The following is a 22,348-nucleotide window of genomic DNA, read 5'->3' on the forward strand; positions in this document are numbered from 1 at the left end:
GTAAACGAAACGTCCCAAGTAAAGCTACCCAGATGTTGCACATGGGTTTTATTCATCAACAGTGTGTGTTCTGTAAGATTCATTGTGGTGCTGACTAGTAGCTTCCGTCTCTCCTCTTGTCTGTCACCTGCACCTGCAGCCCCGCCCTCCTTCCTGCCTCCCCACCTGTCCTCAGCCTCTCTAGCCCACCACATGGTCTCAGCCTCTCGGCAGTCCTTTATCCTCTTAATTATAAATAGGTTACTGAATGGCTAGCCGATACATTACCCATTATCCTACAATTAGTTATGCTTATGCAGATTTCAGCATTTCTTGGGGTTGCTCCAGTCACTGCGTTATTAGCGCCGAGGCTGTTTTATATTTTATTATGGTTAATTACACCTTTTTTTTTGTTTACGTAACCTAAAACAACCTAAACTATCCAAGGCTAACCTTACTTGACCTGATCTAACCAAACTTGACCCGCAACCCAACTTAACCGAATACTACACTAATGAATCAGCTGGAGCTTAGTTTGGTAAATTCCTCTGAAACGCCATTCCTTCCTCCCTATTTTATTCGCTCTGATACTTGATCTGTAAATCAAAACTGTTGTTTATAATGTAAGATGAGGTGAAGGTTAGCCGGCGTTGATAGTGTAATGTGAGGACAAGTGTGTGTACGTAGTGTGAGGAGGACAAGTGTGTGTATGTAGTGTGAGGAGGACAAGTGTGTAGTATGATAAGGTGGATGTGTCCGGTGCTGGAAGAACATTACACCTGCTTGACAGCCTCTTGTGCTGCACTTGCCTACCCGGATCTTATATTGGTCATTTGTATACACTTGATGTTCTGTTCAGTAGTGCTGGAGCATCTCGTTACTCGGTTAAGGTTTAGCTTGTGGAATAATGAGGTGGTCAGTAGAACTGGTTCCTCGGGAGAGGCTTATCGTTGATCCTGCTGATCTAGTTTATTTTTTCTTGCGCGCAAAAGCCAACACTACCTTGAGCAAGTCGTAAGTTGGTGTGCTGTGCAGAATGTTGAACACGGGCTGTGGTGTAGGGGCAGGGTGGGGTGGCTGTGGCATTGGGGACTGTTGTGGGGGCAAGATGGTGAAGGGTCAACAGTGGTGTGAGGGCTGTTGTGTGTGTGTGGGGGGGCTGTGTGTGTGTGTGTGGGGGGGCTGTTGTGTGTGTGTAGGGGGGCTGTTGTGTGTGTGTGTGGGGGCTGTTGTGTGCGTGTGTGGGGGGCTGTGTGTGTGTGTGGGGGGCTGTTGTGTGTGTGTGTGGGGGGGGCTGTGTGTGTGGGGGGGCTGTTGTGTGTGTGGGGGCTGTTGTGTGTGGGGGGGGGCTGTTGTGTGTGTGGGGGGTTGTGTGTGTGGGGGGGGGCTGTGTGTGTGTGGGGGCTGTTGTGTGTGTGTTGGGGGGCTGTTGTGTGTGTGTGTGTGGGGGGGCTGTTGTGTGTGTGAGGGGGCTGTTTTGTGTGTGTAGGGGGGGCTGTTGTGTGTGTGGGTTGGGATACTTTGTTGTTATTTTATAATCATGTTTACTTTCCCAATGTTTGTTGACGGTACGAGGGGCCACAAGCCACTTCTACACTAACATCAGGAATACATTAATTCTTAACTCCTAGAATAAAAATTTAAATAGGCTCTGTGAAAGATATACATATCTTGGTGAATGTACGCTACCGTCAAGGGCACTCCTGTCTCTACACACTGCTTTTATTTTGCGAACTCTCCCAACCTTCAAGATGTTCTTAATGAAACATACTGGGGAGATATTAAATAACATGGATCCGAACCAGTGTCTTAAAAGAAAGTATACTAAAGGTATATTCCCCTAAGGAAAAAGAAGAGAAGATGCAAACTGGACAGAGATGCTCCCTCTACAGGGGGAGGCAAAGAATCACTGAGCTTCTCCAGTAGGGTCTAGACTGTCCGAAATGCGGAAGAAAGCACTGACGACGGAAGTAGAAAATATTGAACATAAATTATTTATACAGGATCCAGGAGAGATAGGAGCAGCTGAAAGCAATTAATGAATTTTAAGAAATCCAAAATAGTTTTTCATATTCCAAAAGCAAGGCATAAAACCACATCCAGTATCAGGCCCTTGCTCAAACAAGATGGGACTTACACGGACGACAGCAAAGAAAGGAGTTGAGATACTGAAGTCTCAGTATGACTAATGAGCTATTAATCGGATTAAAGATCGACAGTTCAAATGAATTTCTCATGAACGAATATCAAAACCTTGTCAATATATACCAAATTTCTAACACTCCCTAACTCCACTGGACTTAGAACAAGCCATCGACAACATACCTATGCATTCTGCCCCAGTTCCAGACTCGTGGGACTCCGTGTTCATCAAGAACTGAAAGAAACTCCTTTCGCGTGCCTGTAGTATGCTATGGAGAGGGAGTCTGGATACGGGTGTCATCCCACAGTCGCTAAAAACAGCGGATATAGTCCCACTACTGCGGCCAACAGTAGAAGCTTGATTGATCACGCCTGGATCCACTAGGAGGCCTGGTCGAGGACCGGGCCGCGACGGCGTTGATTCCCGGAACAACCTCCAGGTAGGTAGGTATATATGAAGAAAAGAGAAAAAAATGGAGAAATCTTTCAGGTTGTGCGGTCACTGGAACAAACATTATAGATAAAAAAAAATCGTATAACTTTGACCAGTAATCTAATTTCTTCGATCATTTAAAAGTATTTTAACTTATCTGGTACGCAGTCAAACATTTCTAAACAGTTTAGATAAGTTTGTGATTACTGAGACGAGCGTGGGTAGAGAACCTCCAGACAGCGTGAAGATGTGGCACTGTTTAGGTAATCAAAATTATTTACTTACAAGTTCCGTGGTTACTTTCTTTCCCTAGGAGTATTACTACATTTATCCAGGTCGAACTGCTTGCGGCACTGTACCGATTACACCCAAGTGTAGGTTTGTGTGTGGCGTGCGCGCACGCGAACAATAAAATCATAAGAAATTTGTAATACCTTAATATGCAATATAATCATAGTGAAGGATAATTAAATTTCGAGTGTTTTCACTATCTCTCGAATACATCCTCAGGGAATAATAAAGGCAATAAAGTAAATGGTGTAGAGATACACCATACACGAGGATGCAACATTAAAAGTAGTATATATTAGGGCTTGACAAAGTCAGAGGTGTAGTCTCTCACTCGTGACTGACATGTCAAAGTAAGTAAGTAAGTAAGTAAGTTTATTCAGGTATACACAAATACAGTTACATAGAATTATCATATATAGCAGCATATGTGTAGAGAACCTAGGATAACCCAAAAAAGTCAGACAGAGTGACTTATTTCCATTGGGGTCCAAACAATAATGAGTGTCCAAGTAACTTAGTCGGGGTCAAGAACTGCGACTCTTCAAAGATCAAACGATAAGTATCAATAGTCAAGCGCTATACTGAGTTGTTTGGAGACGAGGGAAGAGGATGGGAGGTACTGTACTTAGCGAGACAGGTAGCGGGAGGCTGGTGTGAGCTTCGTGGGAAGACAGCGGTTCCTTCCTTGCAGTACTTCCGGGGATCAAAGCCCTACCGCCCGGTGTGTGACCAGTCCGCAATGGCGGCTGGTCAGGGATGATTTATAGGAACGTAACATGTTCTCTCTATTTGTTATTTCCCTTTCATTTGATGGAAGATATTGAAAATGCTTTGACCCTTACACTTAATGAGTTAGCTGTGTTACCACCCTTGTTGTTCACTGGGTTATTGTACACCGACTCCCGAGCTTCCCACTCGCAAAGGAAGTAATTTTAATGTGCGGATTGGGAAACAGCCTCTACTGCTTTCCTGATATAAATTATAATGCATCTCTCCACGTAACGTTCCATGAAGTACAGTTTGAGGGAATCCCGGAGCTTCCAGTAATTCGTGCAGGTAAGACATTTACAATAGGTACATTTATTCCGAAACTTTTCGCCTCTACAGTAGGCTTCGTCAGTCGAGTACAGAGGTGGCAAATATGGAGACCACATAAGCAGTTAAGAAGTAAAGGTGGTGTGATCAGTCCATTAACATTGAAGTAGAAGTTTGAGGTGGTCAGTCCCTCAGCCTGGAGATGTGTTCAACTTAATGGTCTTGAACAGTGTGAATCTACTTGTTAGTATTTTATACCATTATTATATTAATAATTTGTGTGTTTGAATTCGTATGGGTAGTGAAAGATGTCTGTACAATTCTCCAGATATCGTTTAACCTGCCTTAAATATGCTGCTAGTATATACTGCCCTCTACTCGCTGCTAGGTGAAAAGTTACTACAATAGAATGTGTCCATATATGCTGCCGTAGCTGAATTGCTTATTTTCGTATTTAAACAGATCTGGTGAGAACGTTGGGTTCAGTATTTGTAAGCATGTAACGTCTCATCCAAGTAGTGTGGTAAACATACTTGTCAGAATAATAAATAGATCGTGCCACTACTAGTTTCAAGTGCGTCTGCACTTTAAGTGTGAAGCGTTAAGTTTTGATGGAGAGTGTGAGGAATGGTGTGTGATGTGAATACATCGTGAGTGATTGTGTACTCAACTAGTTGTACTCGCCTAGTTGTTTTTGCAGGGTTTGGAACATAACTCTTAGCCCCGCCTCTTTCCCTCTTATCGACACATCACTGATTTCTGCCTTCCAAGCCCAATAATATTTCTTGAAACTGTGTATAGTAGGGGTCCCCAAAGTGTGGCCCGAAGGCCGCATGTGGCCCTTCTAGGAAATGGATGTGGCCCTCACGTGAAACTATGAATTCACTTTTGTGCAAGTTCCACACTGCACAGTGTCAACAAATACAAATTATTATTATTATTATTTATTATTATTATTATTATTCATAAAAATTACAGAAATTATAAAATGTGGCTCGCCCTTAAAGTTGACTTTTCAAATTGGTCCTTTCCTACTAAAATATTGGGGAGTGCTGGAGAGTGTACGTCTCCAACACCGCTTTTCATCTACTGCCAGGCCGTCCAGGTTTTTACATAAATCTGTGTGTACGTACTCGCCTAATTGTGGTTGCAGGGGTCGAGAGACTGCTCCTGGCCCCGCCTCTTCACTGAACGCTACTGGGTCCCCCCTCTCCGCTCCATGAGCTTTATCATACCTCGTCTTACAACTATGTATGGTTCCTGCCTCCACTACATCGCTTGCCAGACTATTCCGCTTCCTAACAACTATGTGGCTGAAGAAATACTTCTTAACATCCCTTTGACTCATCTGAGTCTTCAGCTTCCAATTGTGACCCGTTGTTTCTGTGTCCCATCTCTGGAACATCCTGTCTCTGTTTACGTTGTCTATTCCACGCAGTATTTTGTATGTCGTTATCATGTCTCCCCTGACCCTCCTGTCCTCCAATGTCGTCAGGCCGATTTCCTTTAACCTCTCTACGTGGACATTCCCCTTAGCTCTGGAACCAGCTTTTTTTGCAAACCTTTGCACTTTCTCCAATTTCTTGACGTGTTTGACCAGGTGTGGGTTCCAAACTGGTGCTGCGTACTCCAGTATGGGCCTGACGTACACAGTGTATAAAGCCTTGAACGATTCCTTACTGAGGTACCGGAACGCTATTCTCAGGTTTGTCAGGCGCCCGTATGTCGCAGCCGTTATCTGGTTAATGTGTGCTTCTGGCAACGTACTCGATATTATACTTACCCCTAGATCTTTCTCCTTGAGTGAGGTTTGCAGTCTTTGACCGCCTAGCCTATACTCTGCGGTCTTCGCCCTTCTCCGATCTTGATGACTTTGCATTTGGCAGGGTTAAATTCTAGGAGCCAGTTGCTGGACCACGTATCCAGCCTCTCCAGGTCTCTTTGTAGACCTGTCTGTTCCGCATCTGATTTAATTCTCCTCATTAACTTCACATGATCTGCAAACAGGGACACTTCTGAGTCTATCCCTTCCGTCATGTCGTTCACGTGTGTGTGTGTGTGTGTGTGTGTGTGTGTGTGTGTGTGTGTGTGTGTGCGTGTGCGTGTGCGTGCGCGCGCGCAGGGAGGGGGGACCGCTTGAATCTTCTATTGTTCAAAAAATAATTATTTTTTTAGCAGTATTGTAATATATAAAAATAGCTTAATTGACCGTGTCAGTACAAGTGTGGACAATCATGAGTCGGGTGCTATTCATTGATCAACTTCTGCTAACTAATATGATAAATTCCAAAATTCTTAGGTGGTCAACACTCCTCAATCCGGTGGGCTGCAATCGGCCCGGGGTTCACCTGTTGAAAGTTCTCAGCACAATGTGTTCCACTTGGTCACGTCCTAAGACTGAAAGTATACTTTTCAACATCTAGGTGTTTGCCAAAGTATATCTGTATCGTTATCGGTGGGTGTCGGCCTGAAACGAACTAGATATCGACAAAAAAAAATTTGATGTCCCTTCCCTGCTAACTGTCTCTCTGGCTCATCCCTTTTTACCTGCCATCTCTGTCCATGACTTTCAAACAGCCTGTCCCTAACCAATCTATCTAATCCTGTGATTATTTTATGCGTTGCGATCATGTCTTCCCAGGTCCACTTTAAGTCTTATTAGTTTGAGTTCCTTAAATCTCTCTTGAAAATCGCTCCTCCTCTTGCTCGTGTTTGTTTCAATGCAGGACTTCGTATTTTCTCTTTCTTTATATGCTTGTGGTACTGTTGACTTTGTGAGTAATTGTGTGTGGTACCTTGGCAATGTGTGTGTGTGTGTTCACTTAATTGTAGTTGCAGGGGTCGATTCATAGCTCCTGGTCCCGCCTCTTCGCTGGTCGCTACTCCATGAGCTTTATCGTATCTTCTTAAAGCTGTCTATGGATCCTGCCTCCACTACATCACTCTCCAGACTGTTCTACTTCCTGATAAGTCTGACTGAAGAAGTACTTCTTAACATTCCTGTGACTCATCCGAGTTTTCAACTTCCAGTTGTGACCCCTTGTTTCTGTTACATTTCTGAAACATTGTCCCTATCCACTTTGTCCATTCCTCTCAGTATTTTATATGTTATCATGCCCTCCCCATACCTCCTGTCCAGTGTTGTCAGGTGTGTGTGTGTGGGAGTGAGAGGGGTATCTTATGAGAGCTGCTGAATTAGAGATAAATAGAGATTGAACATGTGGCAGCCTTAGCTGTGGATATTTAGATACTGCGCAGCAGGGACACTGGGGACACGAGGATGTAACGTAATAATGACAGCAATTTTCATTCCTCTGTTGAACACAAGACAACCAGGACAAGCCTACTGGGAGAATAACATTAAACAAATGCTGATAGAAACAATGCAAAAATCGAATCAAAGGGAGACGAAACTACCGATTAGGTAGGATTTTAAACATAAAAATATTAGGCGAACTTGATGGAATTTTCCAGAGGACCGGAAATGTGGAGAGAAAAACTGACGGAGGCAGTAATGAGAAATTTCAATACAGATTGTTAAAGATTGCACACGGATACGAGGAGAGGACAAACCAGCCATTTAGATCTGCTGTGTTGACTGTTTAGAGGCGGGGGATGGAGAGAAGCCAGGTAAACGCGCACGCGCACATGCAGGGAAAAGAGTAAGCTGACAAGAAAGGTGATTATGCAAGCCTGAGAGGACTTGTATGTGGAAGTACCTACCTCTTGATTTCCGGAGTCACTGCCCCCACCGGCCTGGTACCGGATAAGGTATCCTGGTGTGCAGTCAAGCTGTTTGTGCAGGCAGCAAGTAGGCTTGCGTAAGCACCACAACCCGGCTAATCAGGAACCTATGAATCAAAAATTTTATTTTCACAAGTTTTTATTAAGAAAATTTCCTGTATATTTATGTTTTCTTCACTGTTGTCGGCAATACACCATTTTGATCAGGGTGGGAGGGAGGGAGGAAGGGAAGGAGGGAGGGAGGGTAGGAGGGAGGGGGTTGGGAGGGAGGGAGGGAGGGTAGGAGGGAGGGGGTTGGGAGGGAGGGAAAGGTGAGTGTGAGAGAGAGACCTGAGACAGTGTGACACTGTCAGCCTGTGTCTCCCACCACTACCTTCGTACAGCAGTGAACGGCTCTTGATCCATGGGAATTTAGCTGCCCTTCCCGCCCCTTGGACCGAACCTGATTATCTTCGATTACCTAGGCGCTGTATGACCCTTACGTGTTTAGCTCTTTCCCCGTGAATGTAATAAAAATAGTTTAACAACTGTCTCTTCAATCAACAGGGAGGTCTGGACCCAGGCCCGGCCTCGATAGCAGAAAAAAATCTGGAAACCGATCGCAGATAAATCACAATAAACTTGCCCGCCTATTACCGAGAACATTTGTAGTTAAAATTACTACGGGTCCTCCGCCACACAGTTTATACTGGCGGTAGTTTGTGTCAGCACTTGTTAACACTATAATTTGCAGCTAGTCATAAATAAACCAGAGGTGAATCACAGCATGAGGCATACATGAGAAAGCTGGATTCGCTCAAGCAGAGGTGGTAGTGGGTGGCTCGTCAACAATTCCACCAGAAACCACAATAAGTGTCCGGGGCCCAAGACTGGTCAACAGCCTCCCACCAGCCATAAGGGGAATTAAAAATAGACCCCTGGTTGTCTTCTAGAGGGAGCTGGACAGATACCTAAAGTCAGTGCCGGATCATCCGCGCTGTGGTTCGTACGTTGGACTCCATGCGGCCTGCGGTAACAGCCTCGGTGATCAGGCCCTGATCCATCAGGAGGCTTGGTCATGGACCGGGCCGCGGGGGCGTTGATCCCCGGAATACCCTCCAGGTAGGCAGACCAGTACCAGTATTGCGAAGCCGTTGCATAAATACTGTGGCAGTTTCACCGTGAAGAATGTGTGGTGTTGTACCCGCAGGCTGGCCACTGGAGCAGCCTCAAGCATGTGTAGTGGTGAGCTCGGCACGGGTCTCGACACTACTCACCCTTACTGCTGCTGCTTCTGCTGCTCCTACTGCCTGTTCTGCTACTGCTGCCTTTTCTACTACTGTTCTACCGCCTGTTCTGCTACTGCTTGTTCTGCTGCTGATCTTACCAATGCTATCGCCGCTGCCGCCACCACCACCACCACGTCTAGTCCGAGAGTGGACTGTAGAGACGATGACTCCCTGAAACATCAACAGGTAGCATATCGTAGATCATACCAACTTTGTCTAGTTGTTTTGAAGAAATACATTACTCGGTACTTTTTGTCTCTGTCTGCATAGATGCCGGAGGAAGTATAATTATTCTGCTAGTAATTCAGCTAAAAATTTCCGGTATTTTGTGTGTAGATGTGTTGACGTGATGTAACTTGGTCAGTGAGACACTTGTGCAACGTTTGGAAATCTATATTCTGGAAACTTTTCGCCACGCAGTGGCTTCTTCAGTCCAATGCAGAGAAAGTTGGAAGATGAGAAGTTTGAGGTAATCAATCCCTTAGCCTAGAGCCGATGTGTTCACTTCAATCTTGAATGATGGACTGAACATAAGTGTCTCATTTATCAACTTGTCGCCATTTGAAACCATTTATACAGAATGTGATGTAATGTGCTACCAAGAATGTGAGAGCAACACTGTCTACCTAACAGGACAACTATTTCCACCACCACGAGTGACAAACCCACAGATGTGAACGTTGCGCATTTTTTTTCGGCTTGCACGGTGTATTGCAGCTATTTTTGTAATTTGCTTATTTCTGGTTTAAGTATAAGTTTTCATATGTTTGTTGCATAACCGAACCAATTTAGCCTAATCTAATCTTATTTAACCGAAGTTAATTTAACCTAATTTAAAATAAAAAAACGACATTTGAGGATGAATTGGAAGCGTTAAGAAATGGACGGTGGTCGCAAGGTATGTTGAGTGTGTTAGTGAAGCCAGGGAGCTCTCAGGTTGTGTTGAGTGTGTTAGTGAAGCCAGGGAGCTTTCAGGTTGTGTTGAGTGTGTTAGTGAAGCCAGGGAGCTCTCAGGTCAGGTTGTGTTGAGTGTGTTAGTGAAGCCAGGGAGCTTTCAGGTTGTTGAGTGTGTTAGTGAAGCCAGGGAGCTTTCAGGTTGTGTTGAGTGTGTTAGTGAAGCCAGGGAGCTTTCAGGTTGTGTTGAGTGTGTTAGTGAAGCCAGGGAGCTCTCAGGTTGTGTTGAGTGTGTTAGTGAAGCCAGGGAGCTCTCAGGTTGTGTTGAGTGTGTTAGTGAAGCCAGGGAGCTCTCAGATTGTGTTGAGTGTGTTAGTGAAGCCAGGGAGCTCTCAGGTTGTGTTGAGTGTGTTAGTGAAGCTTTCAGGTTGTGTTGAGTGTGTTAGTGAAGCCAGGGAGCTCTCAGGTCAGGTTGTGTTGAGTGTGTTAGTGAAGCCAGGGAGCTCTCAGGTTGTGTTGAGTGTGTTAGTGAAGCCAGGGAGCTCTCAGGTTGTGTTGAGTGTGTTAGTGAAGCCAGGGAGCTCTCAGGTTGTGTTGAGTGTGTTAGTGAAGCCAGAGAGCTCTCAGGTTGTCGAGTGTGTTAGTGAAGCCAGGGAGCTCTCAGGTTGTGTTGAGTGTGTTAGTGAAGCCAGGGAGCTCTCAGGTTGTGTTGTGTTAGTGAAGCCAGAGAGCTCTCAGGTTGTGTTGAGTGTGTTAGTGAAGCCAGGGAGCTCTCAGGTTGTGTTGAGTGTGTTAGTGAAGCCAGAGAGCTCTCAGGTTGTGTTGAGTGTGTTAGTGAAGCCAGCGAGCTTTCAGGTTGTGTTGAGTGTGTTAGTGAAGCCAGGGAGCTTTCAGGTTGTGTTGAGTGTGTTAGTGAAGCCAAGGAGCTCTCAGGTTGTGTTGAGTGTGTTAGTGAAGCCAGAGAGCTCTCAGGTTGTTGAGTGTGTTAGTGAAGCCAGGGAGCTCTCAGGTTGTGTTGAGTGTGTTAGTGAAGCCAGGGAGCTCTCAGGTTGTGTTGAGTGTGTTAGTGAAGCCAGAGAGCTCTCAGGTTGTGTTGAGTGTGTTAGTGAAGCCAGGGAGCTCTCAGGTTGTGTTGAGTGTGTTAGTGAAGCCAGGGAGCTCTCAGGTTGTGTTGAGTGTGTTAGTGAAGCCAGGGAGCTTTCAGGTTGTGTTGAGTGTGTTAGTGAAGCCAGGGAGCTCTCAGGTCAGGTTGTGTTGAGTGTGTTAGTGAAGCCAGGGAGCTCTCAGGTCAGGTTGTGTTGAGTGTGTTAGTGAAGCCAGGGAGCTCTCAGGTCAGGTTGTGTTGAGTGTGTTAGTGAAGCCAGGGAGCTCTCAGGTTGTGTTGAGTGTGTTAGTGAAGCCAGGGAGCTCTCAGGTTGTGTTGAGTGTGTTAGTGAAGCCAGGGAGCTCTCAGGTTGTTTTGAGTGTGTTAGTGAAGCCAGAGAGCTCTCAGGTTGTGTTGAGTGTGTTAGTGAAGCCAGGGAGCTCTCAGGTCAGGTTGTGTTGTGTTAGTGAAGCCAGGGAGCTCTCAGGTCAGGTTGTGTTGTTAGTGAAGCCAGGGAGCTCTCAGGTCAGGTTGTGTTGTTAGTGAAGCCAGGGAGCTCTCAGGTTGTGTTGAGTGTGTTAGTGAAGCCAGGGAGCTCTCAGGTCAGGTTGTGTTCGTGAAGCCAGGGAGCTCTCAGGTTGTGTTGAGTGTTAGTGAAGCCAGGGAGCTCTCAGGTTGTGTGGAGTGTTAGTGAAGCCAGGGAGCTCTCAGGTCAGGTTGTGTTGATTGTGTTTAGTGAAGCCAAGGAGCTCTCAGGTCAGGTTGTGTTGTGTTAGTGAAGCCAAGGAGCTCTCAGGTCAGGTTGTGTTGTGTTAGTGAAGCCAAGGAGCTCTCAGGTCGGGTTCCTTCTCAAGGACTTGTGTATACCATTTATAAATATTTACGCCAAACACGACAATATTTGTGGAAAAAGCACTTTTGTACAGTTCAGAACATTAGAGGAAACGTTTCGCCACATGGGATTAGATAAGCAATCGTTAGATTACGGAAGATAAAAGAGTTAGTCATTTTTAATTTTCTCATCCGAATAAATTCATCTGTATTGTGGAACAATACACAGTCAAACCTCAGTCTATTATGTACACCATGAAAGGACGGGTGAGACAGGATGGGTGAGGTAGGACAAGACGGGTGAGACAGGATGGGTGAGGTAGGACAAGACGGGTGAGGCAGGAAAGGTAGGGCAAGATAGGCGACGCAGGATGTGTAGGGCAAAGACAGGTGTTACAGGACAGGTGTTGCAGGACAGTGAGGCAGGGTTAGGGCGTTGGAACATTAGGGAGAGCGTGTCAGTGAGTCAGGTAGGTTTTTATCAGTGGCTGCCAGCCTGCCGTCACACAGGTAACTATTGGTGCTACCAGTAGATGAAAGCATTGGTAACTGCCAGCCTGCCATCACACAGGCAACTACTGGTGCTACCAGTAGATGAAAGCACCGGTAACTGCCAGCCTGTCCTTACACAGGCAACTACTGGTGCTACAACACAGCAATGCCACTATCACATCTGCGAGGAAACTGATAGGATGGATAATGACAACATTCAAGACGAGATGCTAAGCCAATGATCTTTTTTAAATTACTTATTCTCTCTAGGCTGGAATACTACTATACATTAACATCCCCATTCAAGGCAGGTAAAATTGCAGAACTAGAGAATGTACAGAGAACCTTTACTTCACGTATAAGTTCCATCAAACACCTTAACTACTGGGAGCGCCTGGAAGCACTTGACTTGTACTCACTAGAGCGCAGGCGAGAGAGATGTATCATAATCTACACCTGGAAGATTCTGGAGGGACTGGTTCCTAATATGCACACAGAAATCACTCTATACGAAAGCAGAAGACTTGGCAGGCGATGCAACATACCCCCAGTGAAAAGTAGGGGCGTCACTGGTACACTGAGAAAACTCAATACGTGTCCGGGGCCCAAGACCGTTCAACAGCCTCCCACCAGCAATAAGGGGCATTACCGGTAGACCCCTGGTTGTCTTCAAGAGGGAGCTGGACAGATACCTAAAGACGGTGCCGGATCAGCCGGGCTGTGGTTCGTACGTTGGATTGCGTGCGGCCAGCAGTAACAGCCTCGTTGATCAGGCCCTGATCCACCGGGAGGCCTGGTCGTGGACCGGGCCGCGGGGGCGTTGATCCCCGGAATGCCCTCTAGGTAGACCAGTAGATGAGAGCACAAGTAACTGCCAGCCTGCCGTCACACAGGTAACTACTGGTGCTACCAGTAGATGAAAGCACCGGTAACTGCCAGCCTGCCGTCACACAGGTAACTGGCGCTACCAGTAGATGAAAGCACCGGTAACTGCCAGCCTGCCGTCACACAGGTAACTGGTGCTACCAGTAGATGAAAGCACCGGTAACTGCCAGCCTGCCGTCACATAGGTAACTGGTGCTACCAGTAGTTGAAAGCAGTAACTGCCAGCCTGCCGTCACACAGGTAACTACTGATGCTACCAGTAGATGAAAGCAGTAACTGCCAGCCTGCCGTCCCACAGGTAACTACTGATGCTACCAGTAGATGAAAGCAGTAGCTGCCAGCCTGCCGTCACACAGGTAACTACTGATGCTACCAGTAGATGAAAGCAGTAACTGCCAGCCTGCCGTCCCACAGGTAACTACTGATGCTACCAGTAGATGAAAGCAGTAGCTGCCAGCCTGCCGTCACACAGGTAACTACTGATGCTACCAGTAGATGAAAGCAGTAACTGCCAGTCTGTCGTTACACAGGCAACTACTGGTGCTACCAGCAGGTGGATGTATCAGTAATCAGGTGACGTTAGGGGAGGGGGGCAGGGGATGGTAATTATCAGGTGACGTGGGGGACAGGGGATGATAATCAGGTGACGTAGGAGGCAGGGGATGGCAATTATCAGGTGAAGTGGGGGACGGGATGATAATCAGGTGACGTAGGGGGCAGGGTATGGTAATTATCAGGTGACGTGGGGGCAGGGGATGGTAATTATCAGGTGATGTGAGGGGGGGCAGGGTATGCGTTGCGGTGACGTCATGTCCCTGGCATGTACAACTTCCGGCGCTCTGAGGTCGTCAACGCTACAATTACCTTTTTCCGCCAACAGCTTACCTGGGATTTTGTGTGGGGAGGGAAGGGGGGGGGATTATTGACGTACATTTCCTTCACCTCCCCCTCCTGTTCCTCTATAATGTAAGTGGTGATGTCTGTCCCGAAATTATGTACCTCAGTGTTTTTATGATCCCGGAGAGTTTCGAATTTCCCTTTGAAGTGCTTAAAGTGAGTGTGTGTGTGTGTGTGTGTGTGTGTGTGTGTGTGTGTGTGTGTGTGTGTGTGTAAGTGTGTAAGTGTGTAAGTGTGTGTAATTAAGCCTGCATTTCGGAAAACTCTTAATAAATGATTTTGACTGTCAAGGACTGGAAGCTGAGGTGCAACACGTTGTAACTCGACGTTCCATCACTACACTGTGTACCGGCCTTCGCAGAGTATTTCCACCTCTAACTGCCGTTCCTTAAGTACTGAATAAATGTACTTAATGAAACCAACAGATGAACAGGTACATGGATAGCTGATGGATTCTTGCGCTTTTATTGATAGGTTTATGCTAGTGACACGTGTCCCTGGAGTTATCCCACAAATTCTTGATGATCCACTAGAAAGCCTGGTCTTGGACCGGACCACGGGGGGCGTTGACCCCGGAAAATGTCCTTCAAATAACTCTCAGGTGGAAAATTCTGTTCTCAAATAGTGAGGGAGATCTGTAAAAAGGAAATCCTTGGGCGACTTAGCTGTGTTATGCGAAGAGAAAGTTGTCCATCACAGTGTATAGTCACAGTAAAACTGCGCGTCACTTATGCCCTTCTCTCTCAGTGCAAATTGCATACTATGGTACCCCATCCGAATAAACAGCATTTAACAGTACAGAAAATAACGCGAATATTTTCGGTTTAACTACAGAACATCAGGCGATGAAGTTCTAGTTACACCTGGTTACCTGGAGGTTATTCCGGGGATCAACGCCCCCGCGGCCCGGTCCATGACCAGGCCTCCCGATGGATCAGGGCCTGATCAACTAGGCTGTTACTGCTGGCCGCACGCAGTCCAACGTACGAGCCACATATTATATATATATATATATATATATATATATATATATATATATATATATATATATATATATATATATATATATATTACAAAAATCACTCCCTACGAAAGCAAAAGTCTCGGCAGGCGATGCAATATCCCCCCAATGAAAAGCAGGGGTGTCATGAGTACGCTGAGACAACACAATAAGTGTCAGGGGCCGAAGACTGTTCAACAGCCTCCCAGCATACATAAATGGGATTACCAATAGACCCCTGGCTGTCTTCAAGGAGCTGGATAGGCACCTAAAATCAGTACCTGACGAGCCTGGTTGTGGTTCTTACGTTGGTCTGCGTGCGGCCAGCAGTAACAACCTGGTTGATGAGGCCCTGATCCACCACGAGGCCTGGTCACAGATCGGGCCGCGGGGGCGTTGACCCTTGGAATACCCTCCAGGTGTACTCCAGGTACTGAGAGTGTACTGTTCCTTCAGTATTATTCAACATCTTACCAGAATATATCAGAAACAAGGCTGGAACAAGTGTAGAAACCTTAAAGAGGAAACTGGACAATTATCTTCACCAGGTGCCAGGTCAACCAGGCTGTGATGGATATGTGGGGCAGCGGGCCTCCAGCAGTATCGGCCTGGTTGACCAGGCAAGCACCAGACGAACCTTGCCCATGACCGGGCTCCGAAAGTAGAGACTCGAAACTCATCAAAAATATATCAAAGGTAGAATTATTGGTCTTTGTCCTTGTTTGTAGTCAACTCCGAAAGGTCGTTATCTCAACACAGTCTTGTTTACAGTGGTCAACTCTCCTGAAGATCGTTTTCTTAACACATTCTGAATCCTTGTTTGTAGTCAACTCTCCTCAAGGTCGTCATCTCGACACATTCTCTTTCTGCTGCTTTTCTGCGCACCTACACCAACTCAGGAACACACATACACGCGTATTTGTACTTGAGAGCACGCACCTCAAGATAATAACATGTGCATGTGTACTTGCATACCAAAGCACGCACACCAACATACGAACACGCACATGTGCCTGAGAGCGCGCACAAACATGTGAACACATAATTGGTTGTGAGAGCACGCACACAACTAACAATGGTGGAGCTGTTAGTTCCATAATTCACTGTGACACAGCTAACAGTGGTGGCACTGTTGGTGTCAGTACCATAATTCACTGACACGTCTAGTAGTGGTTGACACTGGTGTCAGGTTTACCTGGAGATTACCTGGAGAGAGTTCCGGGGGTCAACGCCCCCGCGGCCCCAGTTTTCCAGTCAGTATCACAAGTTAATGATGACTAACAGTAGTGACACTGATGGTGTCACTACGTCCGTCCTGATTAAACTGGAAGGTATGTCAATACTATTGTGTAAAATATACAAGAGAGGCGCCGAGCAGGGTAAGAGGGGCATAATTTAGCACAAGAATGCATGTCTCTGGCTGGGTTCTCCTAAATGGTGTTTGTCGTCGTCTTCTCACACGATGAAATATAACTTGGTGACAGGCACGATGCTTGAAGTAGAGTTAGCAGAGGTCACCTTACAACTCTCATGGTGGAGGTAAAAACTACGTTGCCACTTATCCAATTGTCGTTAAGAGAAGTGGCACAGAAGGCCACAACCGAGGGCACTTATCGTGTGTTTGGGATCAATTTCAGCAAGTCGGTGAATGGGTGAAGCGGAGTCTCATTTGACCTTTTTTCTTCACATGGCTAGGTACACGGACACCTTTTACTCAACATTTGAATACCTCCAGCCGGTATCTGGAGGATCTACCTGGAGGGTATTCCGGGGATCAACGCCCCCGCGGCCCGGTCCATGACCAGACCTCCCGACCCGAAGAGGTATAGGAGTTTCTTACACAGGACTAGTGTTTTCTGACACAGGATATGACAGTCCACAATATTTATCCTTGGACAGACCTCCAACTGTAGGCTAACACACAAGTACCTAGTTTTACTCCTAGGAATGCCCTACCTACCTGGAGTCTACCTGGAGGGAATTCCGGGGATCAACGTCCCCGCGGCCCGGTCCACGACCAGGCCTCCCGGTGGATCAGCGCCTGATCAACGAGGCTGTTACTGCTGGCCGCACGTAATCCAACGTATGAACCACAGCCCGGCTGATCCGGCACCGTCTTTAGGTATCTGTCCAGTTCCCTCTTGAAGACAACCAGGGTTCTTCCTATAATGCCCCTTATTGCTGGTTGGAGGCTGTTGAACAGTCTTGGGCCCCGGCCACTTACTGTGTTTTCTCTTAGTGTACCAGTGACGCCCCTACTTTTCACTGGGGGTATGTTGCATCGCCTGCCAAGTCTTTTGCTTTCGTATGGAGTGATTGCTGTGTGCATATTAGGGACCAGTCCCTCCAGAATCTTCCAGGTGTAGATTATGATATATCTCTCTCGCCTGCGCTCTAGTGATTACAAGTTAGGTGCTTCCAGGCGCTCCCAGTAGTTAAGGTGTTTGATGGAACTTATACGTGCAGTAAAGGTTCTCTGTACATTCTCTAGCTCTGCAATTTCACCTGCCTTGAATGGGGATGCTAATGTACAGCAGTATTCCAGCCCAGGAAGAATAAGTGATTTAAAAAGGATCATCATTGGCTTAGCATCTCTTGTCTTGAATGTTCTCATTATCCATCCTATCAGTTTCCTAGCAGATGTGATAGTGGCATTGTTGTGGTCCTTGAAGGTGAGATCCTCTGACATTACCACTCCCAGGTCTCTCACATTACTTTTCCTCTCTATTGTGTGATTGGAGTTTGTAGTATACTCAGTTCTAGTTATTATTTCCTCCAGTTTTCCATAACGGAGTAGTTGGAATTTGTCTTCATTGAACATCATATTGTTCTCCGTTGCCCATTGGAAAACTTGGTTTATATCTTCTTGGAGGTTAACAGTGTCCTCAATGGATGACACACACATGCAGATCCTAGTATCGTCTGCAAAAGATGATACAGCGCTGTGGTTTACTTCTCTGTCTGTCTGATATGAGAATAAGGAACAGGATAGGTGCGAGTACTGTGACTTGTGGGACAGAGCTCTTCACTATGGCAGCATCTGATTTAACTCTGTTTACCACTACTCTTTGTGTTCGATTGGTTAGAAAGTTGAAGATCCATCTGCCTACTTTGCCGGTTATCCCTTTAGCACGCATTTTGTGTGCTATTACACCATGGTCGCACTTGTCAAAGGCTTTTGTAAAGTCTGTGTATACTACATCCGCAGGAATGCCCTCCAGGTGGGCAGAGACTCGAACTCTGTTCCCCGCGACTGACTCGAATACTCTTACTAGTGAGCTACGCAGCTCCTTAGCTCAGTTGACAAGGAGCATGAGAGCGGAGATTAGGATAAGAATAATGGGTTAGGGCATACACATACCAAAAAAAAAAAAAAAGAGGAACTTGCGAAAGTTTATTATCCGGTTAGACATAACTTGTACAGGATAGTCGATCATTATCACTGACGTATTTGTCAGTTTTAGAGTATGGTAGTTCCGGGGCCATTGCCCCAGCAGCCCGGGTCCTGAATCAGGCGCCGTGGTTGCTGCCCGGATCACATTATTTTTTTTTTTATATATAAGTTCTTATTCCTGTAACATTTTATTCACATTTAGGTCGCCTGACCTGGGGCTATACGGCAGTGGCCAAGATACCCAGAGCCATTAACAGATAATAGCACTCACTCCAACGTGAGCAGTACTACTCAGCTGCTTGTATATGGTTGAAGAATATATATAACTTAGGATGACTTAATACTCGGTAATATTCAAAATGAAATAAAAAATCAAGAGAATCCTTGTTGGAGACAGGTAGGTGGAGGGGGCGTCCCTATGAGGCACTAAGTGGGCTGATCATGGTGATGACCGTCATAAAATATGTGGAGGGGGGGGGAAGGTAGGGAGGGAGAGTGTAGAGTATCCTTCTGTTTACCCCTCCACTCCCACCTTACCGCCCGTATACACCTCCCCCCCCTCTTCCCCAATACTTGTAACATGACCTGTGTGGTGGATCTGGATAACGTCACTGACTTGTCCGTCTCACTCTACCCTCCTTCCCCTCTTCGGTCCCCTCAGAACTGGCCTACAGTCCCCAAAGACCACCTCACACCTCCCTTCCCTCGTAACATTTTTCCTACATACCCTCATTTTCATACTCTTCGCCATTTTAGTATCTGTTACTAGCATAAGGGATAGACCATCCTCAAGAATGATAATACCTAAGTGATAGTAACTTCAGCACTGCTGGAACAAAATCTCTGACGCTCTTATAGCTACTGAACCTCTATTAAGATACTGAGTGACTAAAGTCATCCAGCTCACGCTAACAGATGTCATCACTTCATGTACGAAACTTCTCTTGGGTGATGTAAGATCACATGGAAACAGCTTTTTTTTTCTCCATACTGTCACGCAGTTGATATACTTAATTGTTTAATAATAATAGCGTCACTATTGAAACACATCTTGATAGTCTGCCCATATCTTAGGCCTCTTCGCCTTCGTCATGGTTTTTATTATTATCGAGGTACTTGTAGAATCTCGGGGAAACCCCGAAGGACTCATTCGGCACTAATAAATTATATATATATATATATATTATATATATATATATATATATATATATATATATATATATATATATATATATATATATATATATATATATATATATATATATATATATATATATATATAAATGGGATATTTTTAGCTGATGTTGGTTATTGTAACCTAGTATGATAGTATTTGTGTGTAGTGTACTGACTTTTCTAGCTTTTATTGTTTGCAAATTTTATTTTTTTATTGCGTTGTATATAATTTTTATTGGTAAGAACGCTGAGTGATCTACAGTTTAAGTGCTCTGTAAATGTCACACTTGTTGCTACTAACGTCACTACACTGTTTCTAGTTAGTTTACATTCGTGGAGTGTTGTGCTAGTAGTCTTTGTTTAAACCAAGTCATATTTGTAAGGTTAACGTGTAATACTTTCTTTTTCAGGTAAGATAGCGTTGAGAGCTCGACAACTTGTGACCAGTTTTGAGAGCTCGACTCTCAAAGCCCGAAGATCGGACTTCATTGCTGACTGGTCAGCCAGATTTTGCTGCCAGCGCCCGGCGCTGGAGGTGGTAGTCATAACGACTGGGCGGCCTCAGGAACTATAAGTTTGTTGAAGAATTACACACGTGTGCAACATCTGGGTAGTTTTATTGTAGACGTTTCGCCATTCATTGGCTATATCACTACAAATTTAAGGACATAATTGGAAGACTGTCTTCCAGTTATGTCCTTGAAATTTGTACTGATAAAGCCACTGGATACCTGGAGTATACCTGGAGGGGGTTTCGGGGGTGAATGCCCCCGCGGCCCGGTCCGTAACCAAGCCTGATCAACCAGGCTGTTACTGCTGGCCGCATGTAAACCGACGTACGAGCCACAGCCTACCTGCTTGGAGTCTACACGGAGGGTATGGGGATTAAACGCCCCCGTGGCCCGGTCCACGACCAGGCCTCCCGGTGGATCAGGGCCTGATCAACCAGGCTGTTACTGCTGGTCGCACGTAGTCCAATGTACGAAACATCTACAATAAAGATACCTAAATGTTGCACATGTGTCTAAATCATCATGTTGTCGATATATGTTTGTTGTGGTGTTTTGTCTTCTGGAGGAAACTCTTATATATTGAATGAAGAGCTCAAACTTTTGACACTTGGGTTATTCTAGGTTAAATCATCACAAATTACCACTGATATATGTCTTTAATCATTGCTTTTGTTCCAACTATTGTCAACATTACTTTGAAACTCGCATGTTGTTCTCTTAGGTGAAGTTTAGTTTTTTTTTTTTTTATGACTGCCGTTCCCCCTCCAGGGTAGTGATCCTAAGGTTAGGTCAGGAAACAGGACAAATGTTTCCTGACACAGGTCGTATGATGAACCGCCGCTGGAGCTTTTGGTCATCTGATCGAGGCCTTCCGCTGGCTTACCGTACACCCCTCTAAAAATTATGGTCAGGAAACAGGACAAATGTTTCCTGACACAGGTCGTATGATGAACCGCCGCTGGAGCTTTTGGGCATCTGATCGAGGCCTTCCGCTGGCTTACCGTACACCCCTCTAAAAATTATGGTTAAGACTTTAACCATTTTTGATATGTTGATCCTAATAAAAACTCATTCGCCTGGCATAAACCATTTAATGGCTGTCAGGCCAGAAGTGCGCGAACATTACAGTCCGACTGACCGTGAACTGCGTTACCTGGAGGTTATTCCGGGGATCAACGCCCCCGCGGCCCGGTCCATGACCAGGCCTCCCGATGGATCAGGGCCTGATCAACCAGGCTGTTACTGCTGGCCGCACGCAGTCCAACGTACGAGCCACAGCCCGGCTGATCCGGCACTGACTTTAGGTACCTGTCCAGCTCTCTCTTGAAGGCAGCCAGGGGTTTATTGGCAATTCCCCTAATGCTTGATGGGAGGCTGTTGAACAGTCTTGGGCCCCGGACACTTATGGTGTTTTCCCTTAGTGTACCAATGGCTCCCCTACTTTTAATTGGGGGCATTTTGCATCGCCTGCCCAGTCTTTTACTTTCGTTGGGAGTGATTTCTGTGTGCAGATTTGGGACCATTCCTTCCAGGATTTTCCAAGTGTAGATTATGATATCTCTCTCCCTCCTGCGTTCCAACGAGTACAAGTCAAGTGCTTCCAAGCGTTCCCAGTAGTTAAGGTGCTTGACAGAACTTATACGTGCCGTAAAGGATCTCTGTACACTCTCTAGATCTGCAGTTTCACCTGCTTTGAATGGAGATGTTAATGTACAGCAGTATTCCAGCCTAGAGAGAACAAGTGATTTGAAAAGGATCATCATTGGCTTGGCATCTCTCGTTTTGAACGTTCTCATAATCCATCCTATCATTTTCTTTGCACTTGCGATCGTGGCACTGTTGTGATCCTAGAGATCCTCAGACATTACTACTCCCAGGTCCCTTACATTATTTTTCCGCTCTATTGTATGGTCAGAGTCTGTAGTATACTCTTCTAGTCATTATTCCCTCCAGTTTTCCATAACGGAGTAGTTGGAATTTGTCCTCATTGAACATCATATTTTTACCGTTGCCCACTGGAAAACTTTGTTTATATCTTCTTGGAGGTTAACCGCGTCCTCAGAAGGTGACACTCTCATGCAGATCCTAGTGTCATCCGTAAAGGATGATACGGTGCTGTGGTGTATATCTCTGTTTATGTCTGATATGAGGATAAGGAATAAGATGGGGGCGAGTACTGTGTCTTGTGGAACAGCTCTTCACTATGGCAGCCTCCGATTTAACTCTGTTGACCACTACTCTTTGTGTTCGATTTGTTAGGAAGTTGAAGATCCATGTCTCCACTTTCCCAG

General features: G+C 45.7%; 1 protein-coding gene across 4 annotated transcripts in view; it reads left to right on the plus strand.

Moving 5' to 3' along the window:
- Nucleotides 1–22,348, plus strand: part of LOC128697378 (afadin-like) — a 349,288-nt gene that overhangs the window by 53,789 nt on the left and 273,151 nt on the right. For 3 of the 4 annotated variants that reach the window (XM_070094067.1, XM_070094070.1, XM_070094071.1), the window contains exon 1: nucleotides 8,827–9,078. The exons of the other annotated variant lie outside the window; for it this stretch is intronic. In XM_070094067.1, coding sequence (XP_069950168.1) covers nucleotides 8,839–9,078 — 240 coding nt within the window. In that variant the 5' untranslated portion in view covers nucleotides 8,827–8,838. Of the gene's footprint in view, nucleotides 1–8,826; nucleotides 9,079–22,348 lie in introns of those variants that run through there. 4 annotated transcript variants of the gene reach the window in all.

The sequence above is a fragment of the Cherax quadricarinatus genome, chromosome 44 (genome assembly GCF_038502225.1).
Source record: "Cherax quadricarinatus isolate ZL_2023a chromosome 44, ASM3850222v1, whole genome shotgun sequence".
In the NCBI taxonomy this organism is placed as follows: Eukaryota; Metazoa; Arthropoda; class Malacostraca; order Decapoda; family Parastacidae; genus Cherax; species Cherax quadricarinatus.